The sequence below is a fragment of the Vespa crabro genome, chromosome 9 (genome assembly GCF_910589235.1).
Source record: "Vespa crabro chromosome 9, iyVesCrab1.2, whole genome shotgun sequence".
Lineage (NCBI taxonomy): Eukaryota > Metazoa > Arthropoda > Insecta > Hymenoptera > Vespidae > Vespa > Vespa crabro.
Window position 1 is genome coordinate 4,704,867 of NC_060963.1, and position 20,134 is coordinate 4,725,000.

Here is a 20,134-nt window from a genome sequence, read left to right on the forward strand (position 1 = left end):
CGTTAAATATCAAAAGCCCAGAGTCGTCTTATCGTGATAGTAATATTTTATACGATAACATTAAAGTTTTATAATAGAGATCGTTCTACATTAGAATATTAGAAGAAGAATTATAGTAATGTAGGTACGGAAAGTAGGCCGAAGAATACTTTCGCAATATTCTTTATCAAAACGTCGAAGTTTTGATTAAGAAATACTAGTGACATTGACCTTTTGGTTCTGGACCAATAAATCCGTCCGAGAGAAGGCTGAATTGAATTAACATATTAAAATAAAGATTTCATAGAGTATTGCCATTTAAATAGAAATTATTTTACAATCCGTCGATTTACTTTGTAATATTATAATTAATTGAAGATGGAAAAAGAGAGAAAAAAAATAAAAAAAAAAAAAAAAAACAGAGGAACAAAAAAGACCAAAAAAAGAAAGAAGGGATAAGGAGGAAGAAAATATTATGATCTAATAAATCAAATCGTAATCGAATGCAAAATAAAATAATAATAATCCTTTCTCGCATTATGAATAAAACTATTCACCGAGTAGACGACGATCGTAAATAAAGAATAAAATAAAATAAAGTAAACAAAAAAAAAAAAAAAAGAAAAAGAAAAAGAAACAAAAGGAGAAAAAAGAAAAAGGAAAAAAACAAGAACCATCCGATATAATGAATCAACAAAGAGAGAATCTAGTCTATGCGGGAGAGAATGTCGTCGAAGTGACGAATTGAATCGCGTGCTTGGTATGAATGCGAGAGAAAGAAAGAATATGATGATGATGCGATGCTTGTTAATTAGGGCACATAAAGGCGTATATATCTTTAGAGCGGAACAGCCTTTGATACGGGATGATATCGTACGATAGATGTCAAATAGATAAAGGCACGACGAGTCTCGCTATAATTTCAACGTTATTGTCTCTTATATCGCAAATAAAGATACATAGATATCTATTTCAACGTACTCTCAACGATAATTTCCATCTCGATACGTTGCCTTGTTTATCAAAGAAAAGCCAATTGGATGTTACAGAAGAGGATTCAATTCGTTAGGTTCGTTAGGTGGATTCCTGCTGGTAAACGAGCCATGCAAAATGTACGTGCTTCTATTGTACATAATTTCTTCTCTCTCTCTCTCTCTCTCTCTCTCTCTCTCTCTCTCTCTCTTTCTCTCTTTCTCTCTTTCTTTCTCTCGGTAAATTCTTCTTTCAATGGTTGCAACAACACTTCCTCGTTCAAAAAGAAGACGACGAAGAGTAACGAACTCCTGGGGGGTCCGAGAACGGTGTCGGATGGCGGTAGAGATAATGTTTCACGATGAAAGACACGATGAGAAGATACGATCGAGGAATACGGTCGAGCGTTAAGCAGCTCCATAGAAAACAGACTCCGAAATCTACACTTCAAAAAAAGTTCCTTCGTAGAAGAAGAGATACGACATTACGTTTTATTTCCTAACGTCTTCATTCAAATGACTTTTTGTTGTAGAAAGTACAAGATGGTTGGAAAAAAAAAAGAAAAAGAGAGAGAGAGAGAGAGAGAGAGAGAAAATATCAAATATTTCTTTCTTTTTCTTTTTTTTTTTTTTTTTTTTTTTTTTTTTTTTTTTTTTTAACTAATAATTAAACGACCATGCAATGCTTATTTCGTATGCGTGTGTGTATATAATTTGTTACGTCGTTGCCAAGGCATACGTGAGAATAACTCTTTCTTTCACTGTGATAGAAAAGACAGAAAGAGAAAGAGGAAGAGAAAAAGATGATGGACTAACTGCTAACAAACACGAAGGACAATGATTACCGGCTCGGCGGGTGCTCTCACACTGACACGCGACTTCTGATCCTTCACGCACGATCCAACACCGTGTCTACAACAGCTACTGCACCTGCAATCAAGAAACATACGCAAACGTGCTCGGCTCGGGATCGGAGACGTACAGTATGCTCGGTTAACGACTTTCTATGAGACTTTTTTTTTTTTCTCAAGACGACCAATAGAAATTAGATGTTTATGGAATTGCAATATTTTCTTTTTCTATTTTCTTCGCTGTTTCTTTTTTTTTTTTTTTTCTTCTTTATTATTATTCTATTCTACGACGTTGATATTGCGATATTATAAATGACATTTTAAATCAATCAAAACGTTCGACGAATATCTTTATTAATTATCTTCGATCGATTCGCGGCGCTGTTTTGTACATAATTGAAAATAAAAAAATTGAAAGGAGAAAGAAAGATAGAAATAGAAAAATCAGAAAAATAAATAGTCATTCGATTGTCGATAATATTATTATATTTACGATCATTCCTCATTAAAGACGATAACGATAATCTCTGAATAATAATAATAATCTGATAAGTTCAACAACTTGCACTGTACCTTAAGGTACACCTCTAGGTTTATTATGAATCCTTTTTGCTTACTCGTCGCCTTTCTCGTAATTTTGTAATAATCGTTGGTAGGACGACATGGTAGGAAAGAGAGACTGGTCTGGTGTATGAAAAATCGGCATAACGATAATCATGCTTTTTTTTTTTGAAGAGAGAGACCGTCGGGAGTGGCATCATTAAAAGGTATATCGCGCACCGTCATCAACAACGCAATATATGTATGTAAGCCTGTATTCTTGCCATGGAGCATGATCTACGTAAGTAGAGAAACTTTTACGGAAAAGCATCAGCCTATCCTTGACCGGGGGGGGGGGAGGGGGATGGGGGGAATCAAGATAATTCTAATCAAAAATATACGAAGAAGAAAAGAATTCGCGCATTCTGATAATCATTCTAATTAATTGTCGAACGATTCTAAAGGCAAAATAATTTCTTTGAGATCGCTTAATATATCGTTAAATATCTATTTACAAGGATATTCATTTATTATTATTATTATTATTGTTGTTGTTGTTGTTGTTGTTGTCATTGTTGTTACTCTTTTTTATGTTCTTGCGCTTTTCTTCCCTCCTTTCTTTCCTTTTTTAGGCGTGTCGATAGATTTAATGCTAGATATATAAGCCTGACGTATCTCATAAGCTTCCTCAAGCTGAACTTTCCTTTGAGAGAAATTCTCTTCGTGAGAGTTCCATAATTTTGTATATTTTCTCACTTGCTCAAACGACCAATTTTCCAATCGCTGAAGAAAATTATCATAATCCAGAAAGAAATTGGAAATATCGGCATATAGTTGTTCATTTAAAATCTTTCTTTCCGAATTAGTTCTAATTCGAGATATCTCCAGTTTTTCTTCCGACTTTTCGTATTTACTCAAATCTAATACCGGTAAATCGAAGCTACGAGATCGTGGATATTTCAAAAACCTAATAACAATTTTCTCTGTTAACGACGATCGATCACAAATTTTCGATTCTCGAATTTGTCGTCTTCCCATACGTTTGTTCATTTCAGTAGATATTTCTTTCTCTAAGTTAGTTAAAGAAATAGAATGTAAACTGTAAGTGTCCAAAAAAATTTCTCTGAGTTCTTTACCACGTTGAAGTCGTTCAGGATTATCCTTCGACCATGATTCTTTCAAGGATATTATCTCCTGTTCTCTTCTTCTATCTTGAATAATCTATTTAATATAAAGATGAATTTTAACGATTAGAAAAAAATATCTCTTATAATAAAATCACCTCTATGCCACTATTAACATCGATGATGGTTTGAAATTTCCAAAAAGGCGAATCCAAGTGTTGATCGATCTGCTGCTTTGAATTACGTTTCATTCTTATCATATCGGATTTTTGTATTTTAATACTCGAAGATTTTGTTCGAACTGGAACATTTCTTTTTTTTGTCTTTGCCTCTAATACCTTGAAAATATATTAATTATATAATCTTTTTATATAATTCTACATCATTAATAATTGATTTCTATATATACTTACCACTGACCATTCAGCATCAGTTAATGGCCAACTATCATCAAGGACGAATGCCTCGATATAATAAGTAGTACGTGAATTTTCTATGTTTATGTTTTCTTGTTCTAATCTCAAATATATAACCGGGACACATAGAACAAATCCACCCTCGATTTCTAATAAAACATTATCTTTCTCATCGATGATTCTTAATTTCATTTGGGCCAATTTGTAAGAGGTCGTCAATTTAAACGACAATAAACTGTCACGAATGATATTGACGATCCATTTGGAAATTAAATTCATCGAATTAGGTATATAAGTGTTAAATGTTTCTTCAATGATTAAAACGGGTATCTTTGTGTCCAAAGAAATGGGTTCCTTGTCAGCTAATTGATAAAACATTGGTTTTCCCTTAATTGTAACAAAATGAAGTATCCATTCCGTGTCTTCTGATCTTTGATTATCGCACCAGCCATAAGCGAAGAGCGTGTAACCGACTGTCGTATACGGATAATTAGATGGAGCAACGTTGTTAATGAGTCTCCATATTTCTCGACCGGTTTCGTTATTGAATAATCTCAAATTGTAACTCGGTAAGTTTGTAAAAAGTTGTATCGTGCCAAAGATCGTTTCGTTTTCTTGAGCATTCACGATTAGTCTCGTTATTGGAATCCATTGATCTGGTTTAACGTTCAACAAAGTGCCTTTGCATTCTTGGATCTGGAACAAAGTATGATATAATAAAAACGTATGTTTTTTTTTTTTTCTACGTACATCCATTAAAATTACTTGTAATACATATTGAAAGTCCTTGGAACAAGGATAAGCTTCGTTAAATTTGTTATTTTTTTGAATGACCTTTCTCAACAAAGTTGACGCTAATGACTCGTTATTAGAATGATCGAAAAGTTCAACGATCATCAAGAGACTCGTTAAGATCTTTGAGTGATCCTTATGATTGGAATTGTGTCGTTCTTTATAACGTTTAACGATCACCATCTTAAAGAATGCTTGAATGATGGTAGCTGCTTGATTATAATTTATTGATATCATTTCGCCAATCGATTCGTTTGAATCATTTTCTATAAACGATGACGTTTCTTGAATATCATACAAAATCGACGAATTTCTTCTACGTTCGAAATCGATTGTAGGATTTAAAAAAAAGATTCTCAAAGAGAATAAAATTTCAGGATGCTTTTCCAATGGGAATATCTTTTTGATCGAATCCAATAATTCTTCTATGAAATACTCGTGTATTATCTTGAAGAAAGCTCTGTCTTTTTTGTTCGAAACATTTGTTAAATCTGGCATATAACTTTGATAAAATGTTTTCAAACTCGAGAAATAATCTTTACTACCGAAACTCAAAAATGCTTTAGCTATGGAATTGCTAATGTTTTTAACTAAGATATCGATTCTCACTGATTCCGTCCTCATTAATGTATGTATTCTAAGACGATCGCCAACGTAAAAAATTGTGTCAGATAAAATCGATACGAAACAACGTGACTCCGAACGGCAATAAATACGCAAAAGATGTCTTCCTGGTTCTAACTCCAGTACACTCGACTTAGTGCCAGACGTTGAAATGGATATAAGTGCTCTTGATTCGGTCGCCCTAAAGAACCAACTGTGTCTTTCTACAACGAGATTACTCCCATCTTCAGATAATAATCTTATCGATATCGAATCACAAGTCTTTTCTTCGTTCGAGACAAGATTCGAAGATAATCGTTCTTCCATGGTACTAAAATTTATTAACAAGAACTTCTCCTCGATTGAATCGCAAAAGAGATATAACGGCTCGTTTCTCGATGATTTCATGGTTCTAGGCCAGGCATAAGTATTCATAAATTCTATCGAATCATCATGAACCACATCGGACGGTGGACTCTTTTTACTACCTTTCTTGGTATCTTTTTTTTGTTTCTTCGATGGCAATTTTATGTTCTTTTGATCATCCAGCAAAAAGGAATCTGACATTCTTAAAGTATAACCAAAATATTCAGGCTTATAAAAGAGTAGAATGACTTTAACATAAGATGCCATTTTATTGAAATCACACCAAAAACTATTGTCATCGATCGTATCTTCCTTTACATTTTTTTCAGGAGACATTACTTCCTGATTTTTTGTTTCCTTTAAAAATTCATTAACGAAGAAACGTTGATTTTTCCTCGGAAAAATTCCTTCCTTAGATTCTCTCAATGAACTGACAATTTTTAAACAACGTATAGGAACAAAATATTCAAATGGATCGAGCAAACCTCGATCGATCGCCCAATTTATCCATCGATATTTTTTCCATCTTGGTAATGGTTCTTTTATCTATGTAATAGAAAAACATCGATACATTTCTAAGAGCTCTGTTTCTCCTTCTTCCTCCCTCTCTCTCTCTTTCTCTTTCTTTCTCTATTGAAGTAAAAAGTATATCGTAGAGAAATAATTTACGTCTTTAGGATCCAATGGAAGATCACGCGATTGAACGACATGAACCAAATGGCTCCAGCAAGGCGACAAACCGGGCACTGTCTCGGGCTTGACCTCTTTCATATCTTCCAAATCGAGAAACAGCGTGATAGGTCGAGGTTTATCAGGAAGTTGCAACCCTTTAACGCCTCTTCGAATTCTTTTCCCTTTTTTGCTCGACTTTTTTTCCTCTTCTTCATCTAGACAAAAAAAAAGAAAAAGAAAAAATATATAGATATAAGTCTTTAAAGGGTGAATAATCGCATTTGATCATTTTTCAAGTTTTATTTTTATTATTCTTTCTTTTCTTTTCTTTTCTTTCTTTTTTCTTTTTCTTTTTTTTTTTTCAATAAGATCTATCAATCGAAATACCATGCTTCGAGACAATCATTTGTTTATCCTATAAAATTCATTGATGATGACGAAAACAAAACCAACCAAGCGTTACGTTCTCCAAGTTAGTTCCTTCCTGCTTCCATTCGAAGTGTTCCGCATATTTCACTAAGAACTCCCACTTGTCTCGAGGGGAAAGATGAACGACGTTCAAAGACAAACAGATCCATCCTGTCAAAACCAAATGGAATGAGCAGACAAAAAACGTACATTTATATATAAACATATATGTATATATATATATGTGTGTGTGTGTGTGTGTGTGTTCTATAATTTTTTGTTGTACTTTTTCTTTTGTGAAAAAAAAAAAAAAGATGAATATTTTTTATTAAGCTAAAGATTAAATGGAGGCAAACAAACAATTGTTGTTAATAAAATAAAATTATTTGTATACGATTATGTAACATGGATTTTAATTTTATTGAAGAATATTAAGCAAATATAATTATATGATTATTTAATATAAACATTTACGATTTAGAAAAAATGAATTCGAGAACCTTGATTCGTTTTTTATTATTTTTTATATTATTTATTTAAAAATATTAATAACAAATCAAATATTTCTCTTTTTTTCTTACGTACCAGTGAGACAAGAAACCGGATTAAAATCCACAATTTCTCTTTCTTGTGTCCACGTTAACGATGCTATTTTCAATAAAGCTTTTGCCAAAAGTATAGGCCATAATTCAAAATGATTATCTGTGGTCGGTAAAAGAGGATTACCATCTTTATCGACGGGTATGAAATCATCTATCAATATTCGACGCCAGCATCCAAGGAAATAAAGACGTACGATATATTTTCCTAATCAAATATTATATCTATTATAATTTATAAATAATATATTCGATAGATAAAATATTTGCAATTTGCATTTACCATTTGGATTAATAATTGGACGATGAGACGCACCATGACCAGCTTTATTATTCGAATAAACGTGCATCCAACCCTGCCATTTTTCTTCTCGTCCATTCCAAATAAAATTATCCGTTTCTCCGCTCACTTCTAAACCATTTTGCCCGCAGTATTGTAGATTTATCAAGCTCGAAATAAACCATCTGATGAACTAAATTATATTCGTATATGTCATTGAACTCGATTGTAAAAATCCTAATGTTTTAAATTTTTATAAATATTTTTCTTGTCCCATTTTTTTTTCTTTTCTTTCTTTTTTTTTGTTTTTTTGTTTATAAAAAGCTGATAAATTTCAACATACTTCACTGTGCAACAAATGTTTATTCCTTTTTATTAAATCAGGATATTCTTTAGTAATTTTAAAGACAGTTAATGGTTCCTAAAATTAAACGTGCTCGTTTTAAATTCAAATATATTAATGAATATTCAATAATTTAATATACTGTTAAATCCTTTAAATAATTCGAACGAATCCATTCATATGGTTCTAAAGATAATGGCATCGGAGTTGATTCTGTATCGAAAAATAATCCGTCGTCGCCATCTAAATTATTAATAGTATAAATTAATTATGACATTTTATTTTACACCCTAATAAGTTAATAATATATTATAATAATTACTTTGTGGTAAAGACCATTTTTCATTATTTAATTCCGTATCTTTCCATTCTTTCCAAGGTATAATATTATTTTCGTTTAAATAATCCTTAAAATCCGTATCTGTTAACTTTTTTGATCTAACTGAAATGTCCATTTGTGTTTAATTAATTATACATATATATATATATATATATGTATATATATTATAATAATCATGCAATGTATTTATTTTTCGTAATTAAAGACACTTAAATATTCCGAGAACAACGCATTTTTGGAAATAAAAAAGGATTTGAAATAATAGTAATTTGATTTGATATTCGATCCTGTTCGATTTTATTCGATATTATGCGATTCTCATTTAATCCTTTCATTTCCAAATTTTTTTTTATCGAAATACAAGTTAGATAAAAAATTGTTCAAATAGAAGTTATTCGTTTTTTCTGAGGTAAATGCTCGGGGGGAGGGGGGCCGGAGTTAGTAAAATAAAATAATTCAAGAATTTTAGATTTCCATATAAAAAAAAAAAATAAAATTTGTTCAAAAACATTCACCAAATCAAAAATATTGTTTATATTCTTTTAAAAAATCTAACAATATTAGTTTCAAATTATCTTCTTAAAAATGTGTTGTTTTTAAAATATTTCAGTGTCTCAATTTAAAAAACTTAATCTATATTTAAACAAACACATATATACATATACATATATATATATACATATATATATATAACTTCGCATTTGAAAAATGTATATCTTTATTATTCATTCAATTTGTTATACACGTCTATATTTGTAAGACAATGGAATGTATGTATATATCTACACTGTAGAATGAGAAATTTGAATTTTGTTATTAAAGAAAATCTATAAAAAAATTCTACATTAACGTAATCGTAGAATTGTTAGTACCTAATATTTATTATCGCAATTTCATTTGCGATAATAAGAATAAAGATTGATTAGCAAAATAATAAGAATTATTACAAGAGTAATAAAAAATTTTACAAAAAATAATTATTATTATATTAATATTAATATTATTATTATTACTATTATTATTATTATTATTATTATTATTATTATTATTATTATTATACCAATATTATTCGCTTATTCTACTAGCTTAATGATTGTTAATTATTGTTAACTGAACTAAATAGGGATATTAATGATCAAATGATCATCTTCTTAACGAAAACTACTATATAATAGCTATCATTAAGTAGCAATGTTTCCCTGTCATTGAATCACCATTATATCAAATTAAGTTTACATATATGCGAAATATATGTTTTAAATTACAATCTATCTTGCCATTTGTATATAAAGAGTTCTTTAAAGTCTTAAAGCTATACATGTGTATATAGATATATAGTAACAGTTAATTCATAATAAACATTCTAAGCAATTCATTGCTCAAATTAGAGTAAAACTTTTCTATATGAAATGTATTTGTTACTTTGTCTCTCTTTCTCTCGCACAAATTTTAACTTGTAAATGTATACGATTATTTAACTATGAAAATAATAATTATTAGATTATTTCAATCTTATAGAATTATTCTAAACAGAGTTTTACCAAAATATATATATATATATATGTGTGTGTGTATGTACCTTTAAACGATACATGATACATTCAATTTGACATATTCGGAATAATCTTTGTTCGATTAATAGCATCTTTGTAACAACAGAGGACTACATACTGTAGCAGTAAAAGCGTTTTAATAATTATATGGAGAAAAATGTATAATGTCTGAATAACAGGATTTTGTTATGTCCTACAACACGTTTAGATATACATTTAAGCGCGATCAAACATTATAACACTTAAGTTATTTTATAAAACGCTTGAACCGTATGAAAATTTCAAGCGTTAAAAAATCGATTAGGGCCATAAAACGATAGATCTCTTTAATGAATTATTATCTAATATGTATATCCATGTAAATCATGCAGTCAAACGTAATGTAAGCTTGATAAAAAAATATTAATTATCTTCCTTGATCAGGATTTTGTCCTATTTGGAATTCCTGATGTAGTCTTTTTATTCATACGTGTCTGTGTGTAAAATTAATTTCCCTTTTTTTTTCTTTTTTTTTCTTTTTTTTTTTTTTTACCAAAAAATGCATTTCTATTATACTTTAATAGCAAGAACCAGCTTGCTCTATAGCAGCAAGGCAAAATAATTTGAAAAATGCATTAGGTCGAAATGTACAATGATTTTCAATATTTTATCAATTCTGGTCAATTACAAAAATCCAATTCATTTCGATAAATTTGAAAACAAATGATTTTTGTTTTGTTTTTCAATGTATCGACAAATCTTTTACGAGCTTATTTTAATGATGGTGCCTTAATTGTTATTCCATTTACTTTATCTTACTTTTTTCACATTATTTTGGCACAAATTTTATTAATGTTATTTCTTATAATTCGAATAAAATTACGAATTATTTCTTTTAAAGAAATAAAATATTCTTAAGCATTCGAGTTCGAAGTGAACGTGTAAAAAAAAAAATTCACGAGTCCAACTATTCAAGACTCTATTTGTGTATATTATTTAAATACTTTAAGTATATCTATCTCATACTCAAAAGATTCAACATCCTTTGGCATAGATACAATTTTCTAAATGTATTGTTTGCTCAACTAATCATCTGTGCTCCAGTATTGGCAGTGCTTGAGAAATTTTAGGCATTTTTTAAAAGCAATACCTTAACACATGATTCCTAGTTTCTAATATAATTAATTGTGTTAGATTGCTAGATTTAAGAATATGCAATATATATATATATATATATATATATATATATATATATATATATATATGCATTAGATATTATGTAAACAACTCCAAATTATTCCTAGAAATAATTCAAATTTGTTGTTGTATTAAATTTGGCACCATATATGTTAAGCTCTCTGGCGTATAGAAATGATAAAACATAATATGTATATAAATGTAAGTAAAATTATTGCATATTTATATATGATAAAATTGATACGATGAATAAAGGGCCTGGTATCAGTGGACGGTGTATTAAATCTCGTCATTTTCAAATCAAACAAGATCTAAGAAACAATTTGTATGGAGAGAGAGAAAAAAAAAGAAAAGAAAGGACTAAGAAAATATTGAATATAATATATAAATCAAAATAAACCTCCATATATATTAGAGATCTAATTTCTCTTGTATAGCAAAAACTTTGAATGAAGTTAGGAGAAATTATAGTGTCATAACTCGGCATTACTCCTTAAAATCGTCAATTCCTATTATTACAAAATTTCCGTATGCTTTTAACATATTTTTCCAGGTCCGGATGCGCGTTGATCTTCCATGCGTCCAGCTTGAAGTCTTTGGATCAAAGCAAATAAATCTTCTTCTGGTACTGTAGAACCAGAATGAGTATTTCCATTAGATCTTGGATTTCTCTCTTCTTCCGCATCTTGTAACGAAGAAGCAGCTGGTAATGGACTACGTTGATCTTCTAAACGTGAACCCTAATATTATTGTAAAATTAATTGAAAAAAATATATATTTATCAGTTAAACAAATTGTCAAAAGTCAAATGTTAAAGTTTCAATTTGTATCTTAAAAATCAGAGTTCACAAATAAATTTTAATTGATATAACATACCTGACATCTTACAAGCATTTCAATAAACGAATCATCAGCATCAGCATGTGCTTGAGCAGATGATTTAGCTTGATCGTTTCCATTAGTATTTAAACCTGGCAAAAAGGGTAAAGTAACACGTTGTTCGTCCATTCTTTTACTTTGCATTCCAGCAATTAATTCCATCAAATCTTCTCCGTCTCTGAACGCGCAATAAAAGAAAAAAAAATGTATATATATATACATGTATATATAACAAGTAAAAAAAGAATATTTAATAAGATTTAATATGCGTATTGAAATTATTCATACTTGTCATTTTCAGGGGAAATACTTCTAACTTTTGCGTTACGATTTACATGAAGAGCGCAACGTTGATCGTCCATCCTACCAGATTGAAAACGAGATAAAAGATCAAAGAAATTATCTTCTTCTTTTTGCATTAATTGTGCAGTAGCACTACTGGCAACATCTGGCAATGGTTCTATTGGCTCCTTTTGTTTTCCATCGGGCGTAAGCTAAAAAAAAAAAGGTACTCTACATAAATTTTCCTTCCCATTCATATACATTAAATTAACACTGTCATAATAAATGTATTCTAATTTTCTAATTAATTTTTTATTTAATAATTTCAACCTTAATGAGATCTAAATTATCCATGCTCTGACGACGAAGTCTATATCTGCCAGGAGAAGAATTATTGTAATTTGATGCTGCATTTATAGTAAGTTTATGCATTTGATTTTCTTTATTATGTTCTTGTCCTTTTCCTAAGCCCAAAATTTTTTGTAGATCATCAACATTCATTTGTGCAGTAGCCTGACCCATTGGATCCTCTAATTCTTTCGAAATACTCAAATGTAAATTAGCATAATGAAGTGCTTTTTCATGATTGCCCATAGCAGCATAAGCATTGCCTAATGACCAACATGCACGTCCTTCGCCTACACGATCCTTTAATTGTTGAGCAATTCCAAGGTGCCATAAATGATATTCTATAGCAGCTGGATAATCACGAAGAAGCGTATACGTATTACCTAAAGAATAGCAAGCCTGTGCTTCTACTTCCCTATCACCTAACTCTTGTGCAAGAACCAAAGTTCTCCTATAAGAATTATAGACAATTGTTTTAATTTACATTATACTAACATTACTGATATAATAATATTTTTATTAAATGGAATACGTACTTATAATGCTGAGCAGCCTTTTCAAATTCACCAAGGAATATGTGAGAATTTCCTAAGTTACTGTTTGCCCTTCTTTCTGCTGCTTTGTCACCAAATTCCTTAGCAATTTTTAATCGTTCATTGTGATAATATATAGCCTGTTGAAAATCTCCCAATAGATAGAAAGTATTACCTAGATTGCCACAAGCTCTGCCTTGTGCAGCAGAATCTTCCAATTCTCTCATAAGTTCTAAATTTTCCCTGTATGTCCATCATTTTTTTTTTATATATGTATATATATATATATATGTATATTTATATATATATATATTTTATATATATAGGTTTCAAGAATTTTTTTAATTTAATTTGAATTTATTTGAAATATTCTTACTCATAATATCGTACAGCTTCCTGCAAACACTGTCTGATATCTTCAGAAAATTCTCCAGGATCATGTTGTCCTACTCTTCCTGCTTGTTTTCCTTTTGCATGATATACATTTCCCAAATTATATAAAGCTCTTCCTTCGCTAAGCTATATACATATATATACATATATATATATATATATGTATGTACAATAATTGTATATTCTACTTAATGCTTTAATCATCATCATTACATTGTAAATAATATTTTAGTTCCTACCTTATCACCAATTTCTCTTGATATCTCTAAATGTCTTTTACAACATAACATAGCTTCATCAAATTTTCCCATGACTTTTAATGTATTTCCTAAATTACCGCTTGACTTTGCCTCTCCTAATTTATCTCCCATATTTCTTGCAAGTGTTAGGTCCAATTTATGATATTGCATTGCCTTTACATAATCTCCAAGATAAAAGTACGCATTGCCTAACTGGCTATAAATTGCACTCAATATTCTTAGGTCATCCGTTCCTGCTTGAATAGCAGCTTGAAAAAATGCAACACCTGATTTGCAGTCTCCTGCCTTACAGAGACGTTCTCCTTCGAGTGCCAACTCAAGGCACATATTCCACCTTTCATTGTTCTAATAAATAATAATCAATAATTAAACGTTAATCTATATAAACTTAAACGCTAGTTAATAACCTATATAACGTTTATATGATTATATGCTAGTAATGTATAAGATATTAGATTAGATTAATTAGATTAATTTAAATTAAATATGGACATGATTGATCATCTCTCATAAACTTTAATTCAAATGATAATTACATTCGATGTTATAATAAAATTAAAAAGGTTATGTACGACAAAACTGAAAGATCCTTTATAATAATTTATATATGATAATTTAATTATAAAAATGTGACTGAAGGAGTTTATTAAACATGAGTCATAGTATGAATAATCCTCTTAATAAAAACATTTTACTTACTTGTCCTTCCGATGATAAATTTTCGGCACTAGCACTGAGCGACATCGCGTCCCTATTCCGTCTGATATTCTTAAATAATATTCTTGTAAATAATTATTCCCTATTATTTTGAACGGGCAACAAATAAGGTGGGTCTTATATATGTATATATATATATATATATATACATATATATATATATATATATATATATAGTATGGCACGTTTTTATAAATACTATTGTCGTAACTCACAACTTTCAATATGTATCATGATTGTTATACCGATGATTTAATTATCAATCCATTTCTATTAATTTAATTACATCACTTTTTATTACTTGTATACATAGGAAGTTCTACAACCTCTCCCCTTTCAGAATGCAACTCAAAGAAACTTATCTATAGTGAAGTGAGCGTCTAACGTCAGTGGTTCTCAAATGAAAAAGCTTGCAACGTTTCAATTGTAAATGTTACTACGCAATTTTGTCATGTCATACAAATCTTCTTATTTAATATTACTTTAATATAAAAAATAAATTATAAATCAAATTATCGATATAATTATACAAATCATGTTATATTATTTTATATTATACTCTTGAAGAAAAAAAAAAAATAAACATCGAATGAAAATAATTTGCAACGAAGAATGAAAGTTTGAGTACCACTAACATCTGAACAAATGGCGCTTAGTTTAATCATTCTATACGACATATGCGCCAATGAAAAAAAAAAAGAAGAAACACACACACATATACATTGTTATTGAGCGCATTAGAAAGAGATAGAAATATTTCAAAATAACCTATTTTTTCGATCACTACTTTTGCAAAAGTTTATAAAAATATATCTCTCACGTATTTATAATAAAACATTAAACCTTCAACATAGAAATATTTTATTCTTTATTCTTCGCATTTTAATATTTTCACGAAAAATTTATTGTATATTGTAACAAGTATGAAAATGAGTTTTCATTTGACGACTAAAATACATCAAGACGATATTTTCGTTAATACTCGTCGTTGATTCGTCATTCGATTTACCAATCAGAAAAGCTTTTTAATATAGGTTAAGAATGTTCATATATTGTCACATAGAAATATGTGCATTAGGATATATATATATATATGTATCTATCTTTTGTGACTCGATCTAGTATTGACGGGAAAGCTAGTGTGGAATAGAGTTAGAATGTGTTATCACAAGGTGTTACCCACTATCTTATAAATTCTATAATGGTGTTATGAATTGGCATTTATGTGTTATGTTCCAAAGAAAATTCGTAGTAAAGTGGAATAGAAAACGAAATTCCTCTTGAAGATTTACTGCGGATCTTTCGAGCTGAAATGCAACCTCTCTACTGAATATTTTTCACCCTACTGGCCATTTCTTGTCGTAAGCTATACAAATTAAATATTAATTTCAACATTTTCGTAATATTATCACACATTTTATCGTACGGAAGAATTTTTGAGATAGATAATGAGCGACAATAAGAAGGTAGGTGAAAATTCCAGTAGTGAGGTTGTTAATCAATTTCGAAGCTGTAGGGATGTGAGCGATATTGTACCACTATACACACCACGTGCGCTTTATCTAAAACCACTTGCAAAAGTAAATGTGTCTGTTAATCTTCCCCAACTGAAGACACCAGGTAAAATGTTCAAAGTCAGCAGCACTGTCTTTTTTCTTTTTTTATACTTTTAGCATCTTAAATCTCAAATTTTTATTCCGAATTCTAAGCCACGTAAGTTATTTCACTTTTGTTGATTGACCATTGGACTTAATGGGAACATTTTAAAATGATTTTTTTTATTTTTTTTATTTTTTTTTTTTTTTTTATAAATACATTTTATACAACGTACTACTTTTATAATCATATCTTATGATCAAAGGCATAATGTTTATTTGTTAAGATACAACAACCATAGTATTGTCTTTTATTTGCAAGTTTATTTATATTTAATTCATGAGTTTTTTTGTTTTTTTTCTTCTTCTTCATTACTCGACTAATCAACTTCATATAACTTATTTATCCATGCACAGCTTCGATGATTCTCCTCTCATACACAATCTACATTAATTTACATCGATAAAAAAAAAAAAAAAAGAAAAAAAAAAAAAAAAAGAAAAAAAGGAATCTTCATAAACAGAACTTTCATGCAAATCTATGATTATATGTGGCCTTTTTAGTACAGCAGGTTTTTATAGAAAGTTAACTGCGATATAAACAGGAAAAACTATTTCAACATGGGAGGTAATGGAGAAAATACGTACACTCATACTACCAGACGAGTTTGCATCTTTGAAAGTAGCCAAAAGCACTTTGGAGTTTATCAGACTGGAAGGAGATCTACGAGACAGATGCAGACTCCAGCGTGTATTAGCCAGATTGGATTCTCAACGATTGAATTTGGCTGGATTTCCCAATGTGCTCAAAATTCGAGCAGCAGAAGCAAAGGATGATTTTCCTACTAGACATAGTTGGGATTCATATTTCAGAGATGCGAAGCATATGAATGAATTAAAACCTGGAGAAAGGCCAGATACAATACATATTTCAGGATTACCGGTCAAATGGTTTACAGAAGATGGAGGCAATGTACCTAATGAATCACTTATCAACAAAATTTTCAAGAAATGGGGTCCTCTTAGGCGAGTCGATGTACCTGCTTCTGATCGATACAGGCCAAGGATGCGTCTTGGTACAAATATGCATAAATTTAGCTACGAAGATGGAATTTTCTTCGATGCTTATATACAATATATTGAATATATGGATTTTGTTAGAGCAATGGATGCTTTGCGTGGTATGAAATTACTTAAAAAAGAAGGACAAAATGCACTTACTGCCGTGATAAAGGTTTGAGATTACATTGTATATATCTCGTTGTATCAATGTTCAAATTAATTAATGTAATAAATTTTCTTTGATCGATTCATTCAAGGTTGATTTTGATAAGACAAAACATATGAGCGATAGTTCTGTTGCGCATAGAGAATTTGAAAGGAAACGTCTTATAGCGCAGGATAATTTGGCTGTAGAAAAATTACGTAGAAAGGAAGAAGTAGAAGAGAAACGTAGAGAGGAGCAAAAGTAAGTTGAGATATATCCTTTCTTATATATATATATATATATTCTTATTATATATATATATATATATACCGGAAAGTAATGTCGTTTCTGCATATGTCAATATTTGATTGTGATTAAAAATAAAAACTTGTTAAAAATTTATTCGTTTGAATTTAATTTAAGAAAGCGATATTACTTTCCGGTCCCCCTAATATATATATATATATATATGTATGTATATATTACTTTTAATACGTTTTATTCATATTTGAATTTTTATAGAAAAAAGGAAGAAGCTGACTTAGCGGCTAAAGCAAGTAGACGACAAAAACGAGAGGAAAAACGTAAACGAAAAGCATTAACGATATTTCGTAAACAAGAAGAGGATAAAGTATCTATGAAAATAGCTAGAGAAGAACAAAAATTAATAAAGGCTCAAAGGCAGCTTGAAAGTATTCGCCTTTTAGATGAATTATTTGATAGGATAAAGGTGAAATTTTTATAAATATGTGAACTTTAAGTATAATAAGAAATCTAATTGGTTTTTTTTTCTTTTCTTTCCTTTTCTTTTCTGTTTTTTTTTCTTTTTTTTTTTTTTTTTTTTTTTTTACATATCAAACAGATAAAAGTAGAAAAAAATGAAATTAAATTAGATCAAATTTCGAATTCGGATATTAAAAAGGATGATAAAAAGAACGAGAAAGTCAATGAAACAGGCGCCAAATCTGAATCGGGAGATGAGAAGAAAAATAAAAAGATGAAAAAGTTGAAGAAGAAGAAAATAAAGAAAGAAAAAAAGAAGAAGGTATTTTTCTCGATCATTATTACGCTTCATAAAATAATGTATGATATAAAAAAAAAAAAAAAAATACAAAAGAAAATTTCAATATTCTATTTGATCGTTTTAACAGAGAAAACACAAAAAGGACAAAGAATCTGGTTCTGGTAGTGAAACAGACGGTACAGACGTTGAGGGTACTAAAAAGAAAATAAAAAGCGTTTTAACAAAAGCCATCACGTATCCACCAGCAAATACAGGTAATATCAATATTGATAGAAATGTAATTATCTGTTACATTAATTTATTTTATTTATACATTATGTTTCATTGTTCATTTAAATTATAGGTCCTGTCGTTCCGACTGCTCCAACACTTCCGTATCCACCGATTTATCCAAGATTCCCTCAGCATTGGTATTACGAAGCGACATTACCAATGATGTATCCTCCATTAACAAGAGGCAACGGTAGAGGAAGTTCACGTTTCTTACGTGGTAGAAACAGAGGATTTTTACCATGGCGTGGTGGTGGAAATGCACATACCTTACGTACATTTAATCCTCATTTATACAACGAGCAATATTACAAATATTTCGCACATTTGGCTGGTCAGGATTATCATGATTTCGAAAGCGATTACGAGAGAAGCTCTAGATCTCGTAGTCGTAAAAGATCTGTCACTAGATCAAAATCTAGATCAAAATCAAGATCCACAACGAGATCGCGTTCGCGTTCACGTTCACGTTCGAAATCGCATACAAAGTCAAGGTCAACGACGAGATCAAAATCAAAATCACGTACAAAGTCAAGAGGAAGATCTCGAAGTCGAAAACGTACCAGAAGCAAAAGTAGATCACATTCTAGGAAACGTAATAGAAGATCCAAATCGAGATCTAAATCGCCATCGAGAACGAGATCACGTTCGCGTCGATCAAGATCAAGGAAAAAGTTTCGATCGAGAACCCGTTCTAGATCTCGTAGTAGTGCTTCTAGAAATCGATACAATAGACGTAGACGTAACGTAAGATCACCTTCCAGAGTGAAGATCACTAGAGCGAAATCTCGTACGATATCGCCTAAAAGAAGATCGCGTAGTAGTACGTGGTCCATGCCAAAGTCATTGGACAGGAGAAGTTGTTCATGGTCGAAAACTATCGACAATACCAATTCCACTGGTGATATTCAAGAATCTAAAGAGAAAGAGAGTAAGAGTCAAGATACAGCCAATAAAGAAGAATCGCGATCTTCGCATACAGTAACGTCGGAAAAATAGTTTAAAATATATTTCTCTTATTCATGTTTTTCTTTCTTTCTTCATGTATACATACGTAAATGCATACACACATACATACACACATACATACATACACACATACATACGTACATACATACGTACATACATACATACATATTTCATCGCATTATTTCGTCGCGTATTTTCACTTAAATAATTTTTATCATTATGAAAAAGTATATGTAATTTATATATTATATATCGACGTCATATTATGTATTTATATATTTCTAATTTGTACGACGTTGAGAAATTGACTTTCGAAGAAGAAAAAGAGAGAGAGAGAGAGAGAGAGAGAGAGAGAGAGAGAGAAAAAAGAAAAGAACAAAAAATAATTTATTTATTTTCATCGGCATAATACTTTCGTATGTTAAAGAAAAACATTTGATAATATTCAACGCGAAGAAGCCAAATAAAATATCGATATCATTGATGTGACTTCTCCTGCCGATGAATATACTTTGTACATATAATACACATGCATACTCATTGAAGTATAAATTACTTACTGATAGGATGAAACACCGATTTCTCGATAACACGGTTCTTGTTGTGTTGTGTTGTCGTCGTTGTAAATGTAGTCCACAAACACT

At 30.1% G+C, this 20,134-nt stretch overlaps 4 protein-coding genes and 1 long non-coding RNA gene across 10 annotated transcripts in view; 2 read left to right on the top strand and 3 right to left on the bottom strand.

Annotated features, from left to right (window-relative positions):
- Positions 1-2,333: 2,333 nt before the first annotated feature.
- On the bottom strand, positions 2,334-5,995 carry LOC124426475 (androglobin-like). Its single transcript, XM_046968207.1, has 4 exons — positions 4,632-5,995; positions 3,879-4,577; positions 3,624-3,803; positions 2,334-3,562 (listed from the first exon to the last, which is right to left on the bottom strand). The coding sequence occupies exons 1-4, from the start codon at positions 5,976-5,978 to the stop codon at positions 2,930-2,932; spliced, it is 2,859 nt and encodes a 952-aa protein (XP_046824163.1). The 5' UTR covers positions 5,979-5,995; the 3' UTR covers positions 2,334-2,929.
- LOC124426477 lies at positions 5,511-6,741 on the top strand. Its single transcript, XR_006942728.1, has 2 exons — positions 5,511-5,604; positions 6,320-6,741. It is a non-coding gene; the product is annotated as an uncharacterized LOC124426477 (long non-coding RNA).
- LOC124426476 (androglobin-like) lies at positions 6,273-8,927 on the bottom strand. Its single transcript, XM_046968208.1, has 4 exons — positions 7,605-8,927; positions 7,308-7,529; positions 6,768-6,893; positions 6,273-6,529 (listed from the first exon to the last, which is right to left on the bottom strand). The coding sequence occupies exons 1-4, from the start codon at positions 7,669-7,671 to the stop codon at positions 6,273-6,275; spliced, it is 672 nt and encodes a 223-aa protein (XP_046824164.1). The 5' UTR covers positions 7,672-8,927.
- A 2,572-nt stretch (positions 8,928-11,499) lies between these two features.
- LOC124426835 (G-protein-signaling modulator 2) lies at positions 11,500-14,865 on the bottom strand. 2 transcript variants are annotated; one of them, XM_046968986.1, is made up of 9 exons: positions 14,641-14,865; positions 14,408-14,476; positions 13,688-14,053; positions 13,432-13,574; positions 13,059-13,298; positions 12,505-12,973; positions 12,181-12,386; positions 11,890-12,070; positions 11,500-11,753 (listed from the first exon to the last, which is right to left on the bottom strand). In XM_046968986.1, the coding sequence occupies exons 2-9, from the start codon at positions 14,450-14,452 to the stop codon at positions 11,550-11,552; spliced, it is 1,854 nt and encodes a 617-aa protein (XP_046824942.1). In that variant the 5' UTR covers positions 14,453-14,476; positions 14,641-14,865; the 3' UTR covers positions 11,500-11,549. The 2 variants fall into 2 exon arrangements, with proteins under 2 accessions (XP_046824942.1, XP_046824941.1); XM_046968985.1 differs by having other exon boundaries at positions 14,408-14,507; positions 14,641-14,864.
- A 669-nt stretch (positions 14,866-15,534) lies between these two features.
- Positions 15,535-20,134, top strand: part of LOC124426493 (A-kinase anchor protein 17A) — a 14,308-nt gene continuing 9,708 nt past the window's right edge. Inside the window, exons 1-8 of one of the 5 annotated variants that reach the window (XM_046968224.1) lie at positions 15,535-15,786; positions 15,936-16,045; positions 16,585-17,254; positions 17,340-17,488; positions 17,750-17,957; positions 18,090-18,272; positions 18,379-18,505; positions 18,595-20,134. The exon at positions 18,595-20,134 is cut by the window's right edge and continues 9,708 nt beyond it. In XM_046968224.1, the coding sequence (XP_046824180.1) occupies positions 16,652-17,254; positions 17,340-17,488; positions 17,750-17,957; positions 18,090-18,272; positions 18,379-18,505; positions 18,595-19,520 (2,196 nt within the window). In that variant the 5' untranslated portion in view covers positions 15,535-15,786; positions 15,936-16,045; positions 16,585-16,651 and the 3' untranslated portion in view covers positions 19,521-20,134. Of the gene's footprint in view, positions 16,046-16,437; positions 17,255-17,339; positions 17,489-17,749; positions 17,958-18,089; positions 18,273-18,378; positions 18,506-18,594 lie in introns of all 5 variants that reach the window. The other 4 variants (XM_046968222.1, XM_046968225.1, XM_046968226.1 and 1 more) reach the window with 4 other exon arrangements.

Coding starts and splice junctions, on each gene's coding strand:
- LOC124426476 (XM_046968208.1), bottom strand. CDS start 7,671: ATGCACGTTTATTCGAATAATAAAGCTGGTCATGGTGCGTCTCATCGT. Junction 7,530..7,604: donor TCCAATTATTAATCCAAATG/GTAAATGCAAAT, acceptor ATATTTGATTAG/GAAAATATATCGTACGTCTT. Junction 6,530..6,767: donor CTTGGAGAACGTAACGCTTG/GTTGGTTTTGTT, acceptor TTTTTTGTCTAG/ATGAAGAAGAGGAAAAAAAG.
- LOC124426835 (XM_046968986.1), bottom strand. CDS start 14,452: ATGTCGCTCAGTGCTAGTGCCGAAAATTTATCATCGGAAGGACAA. Junction 12,974..13,058: donor AAGGCTGCTCAGCATTATAA/GTACGTATTCCA, acceptor TAATTCTTATAG/GAGAACTTTGGTTCTTGCAC. Junction 12,071..12,180: donor ATTTCCCCTGAAAATGACAA/GTATGAATAATT, acceptor TTGCGCGTTCAG/AGACGGAGAAGATTTGATGG.
- LOC124426475 (XM_046968207.1), bottom strand. CDS start 5,978: ATGTCTCCTGAAAAAAATGTAAAGGAAGATACGATCGATGACAATAGT. Junction 4,578..4,631: donor TACAAGTAATTTTAATGGAT/GTACGTAGAAAA, acceptor ACTTTGTTCCAG/ATCCAAGAATGCAAAGGCAC. Junction 3,563..3,623: donor ATGTTAATAGTGGCATAGAG/GTGATTTTATTA, acceptor TATATTAAATAG/ATTATTCAAGATAGAAGAAG.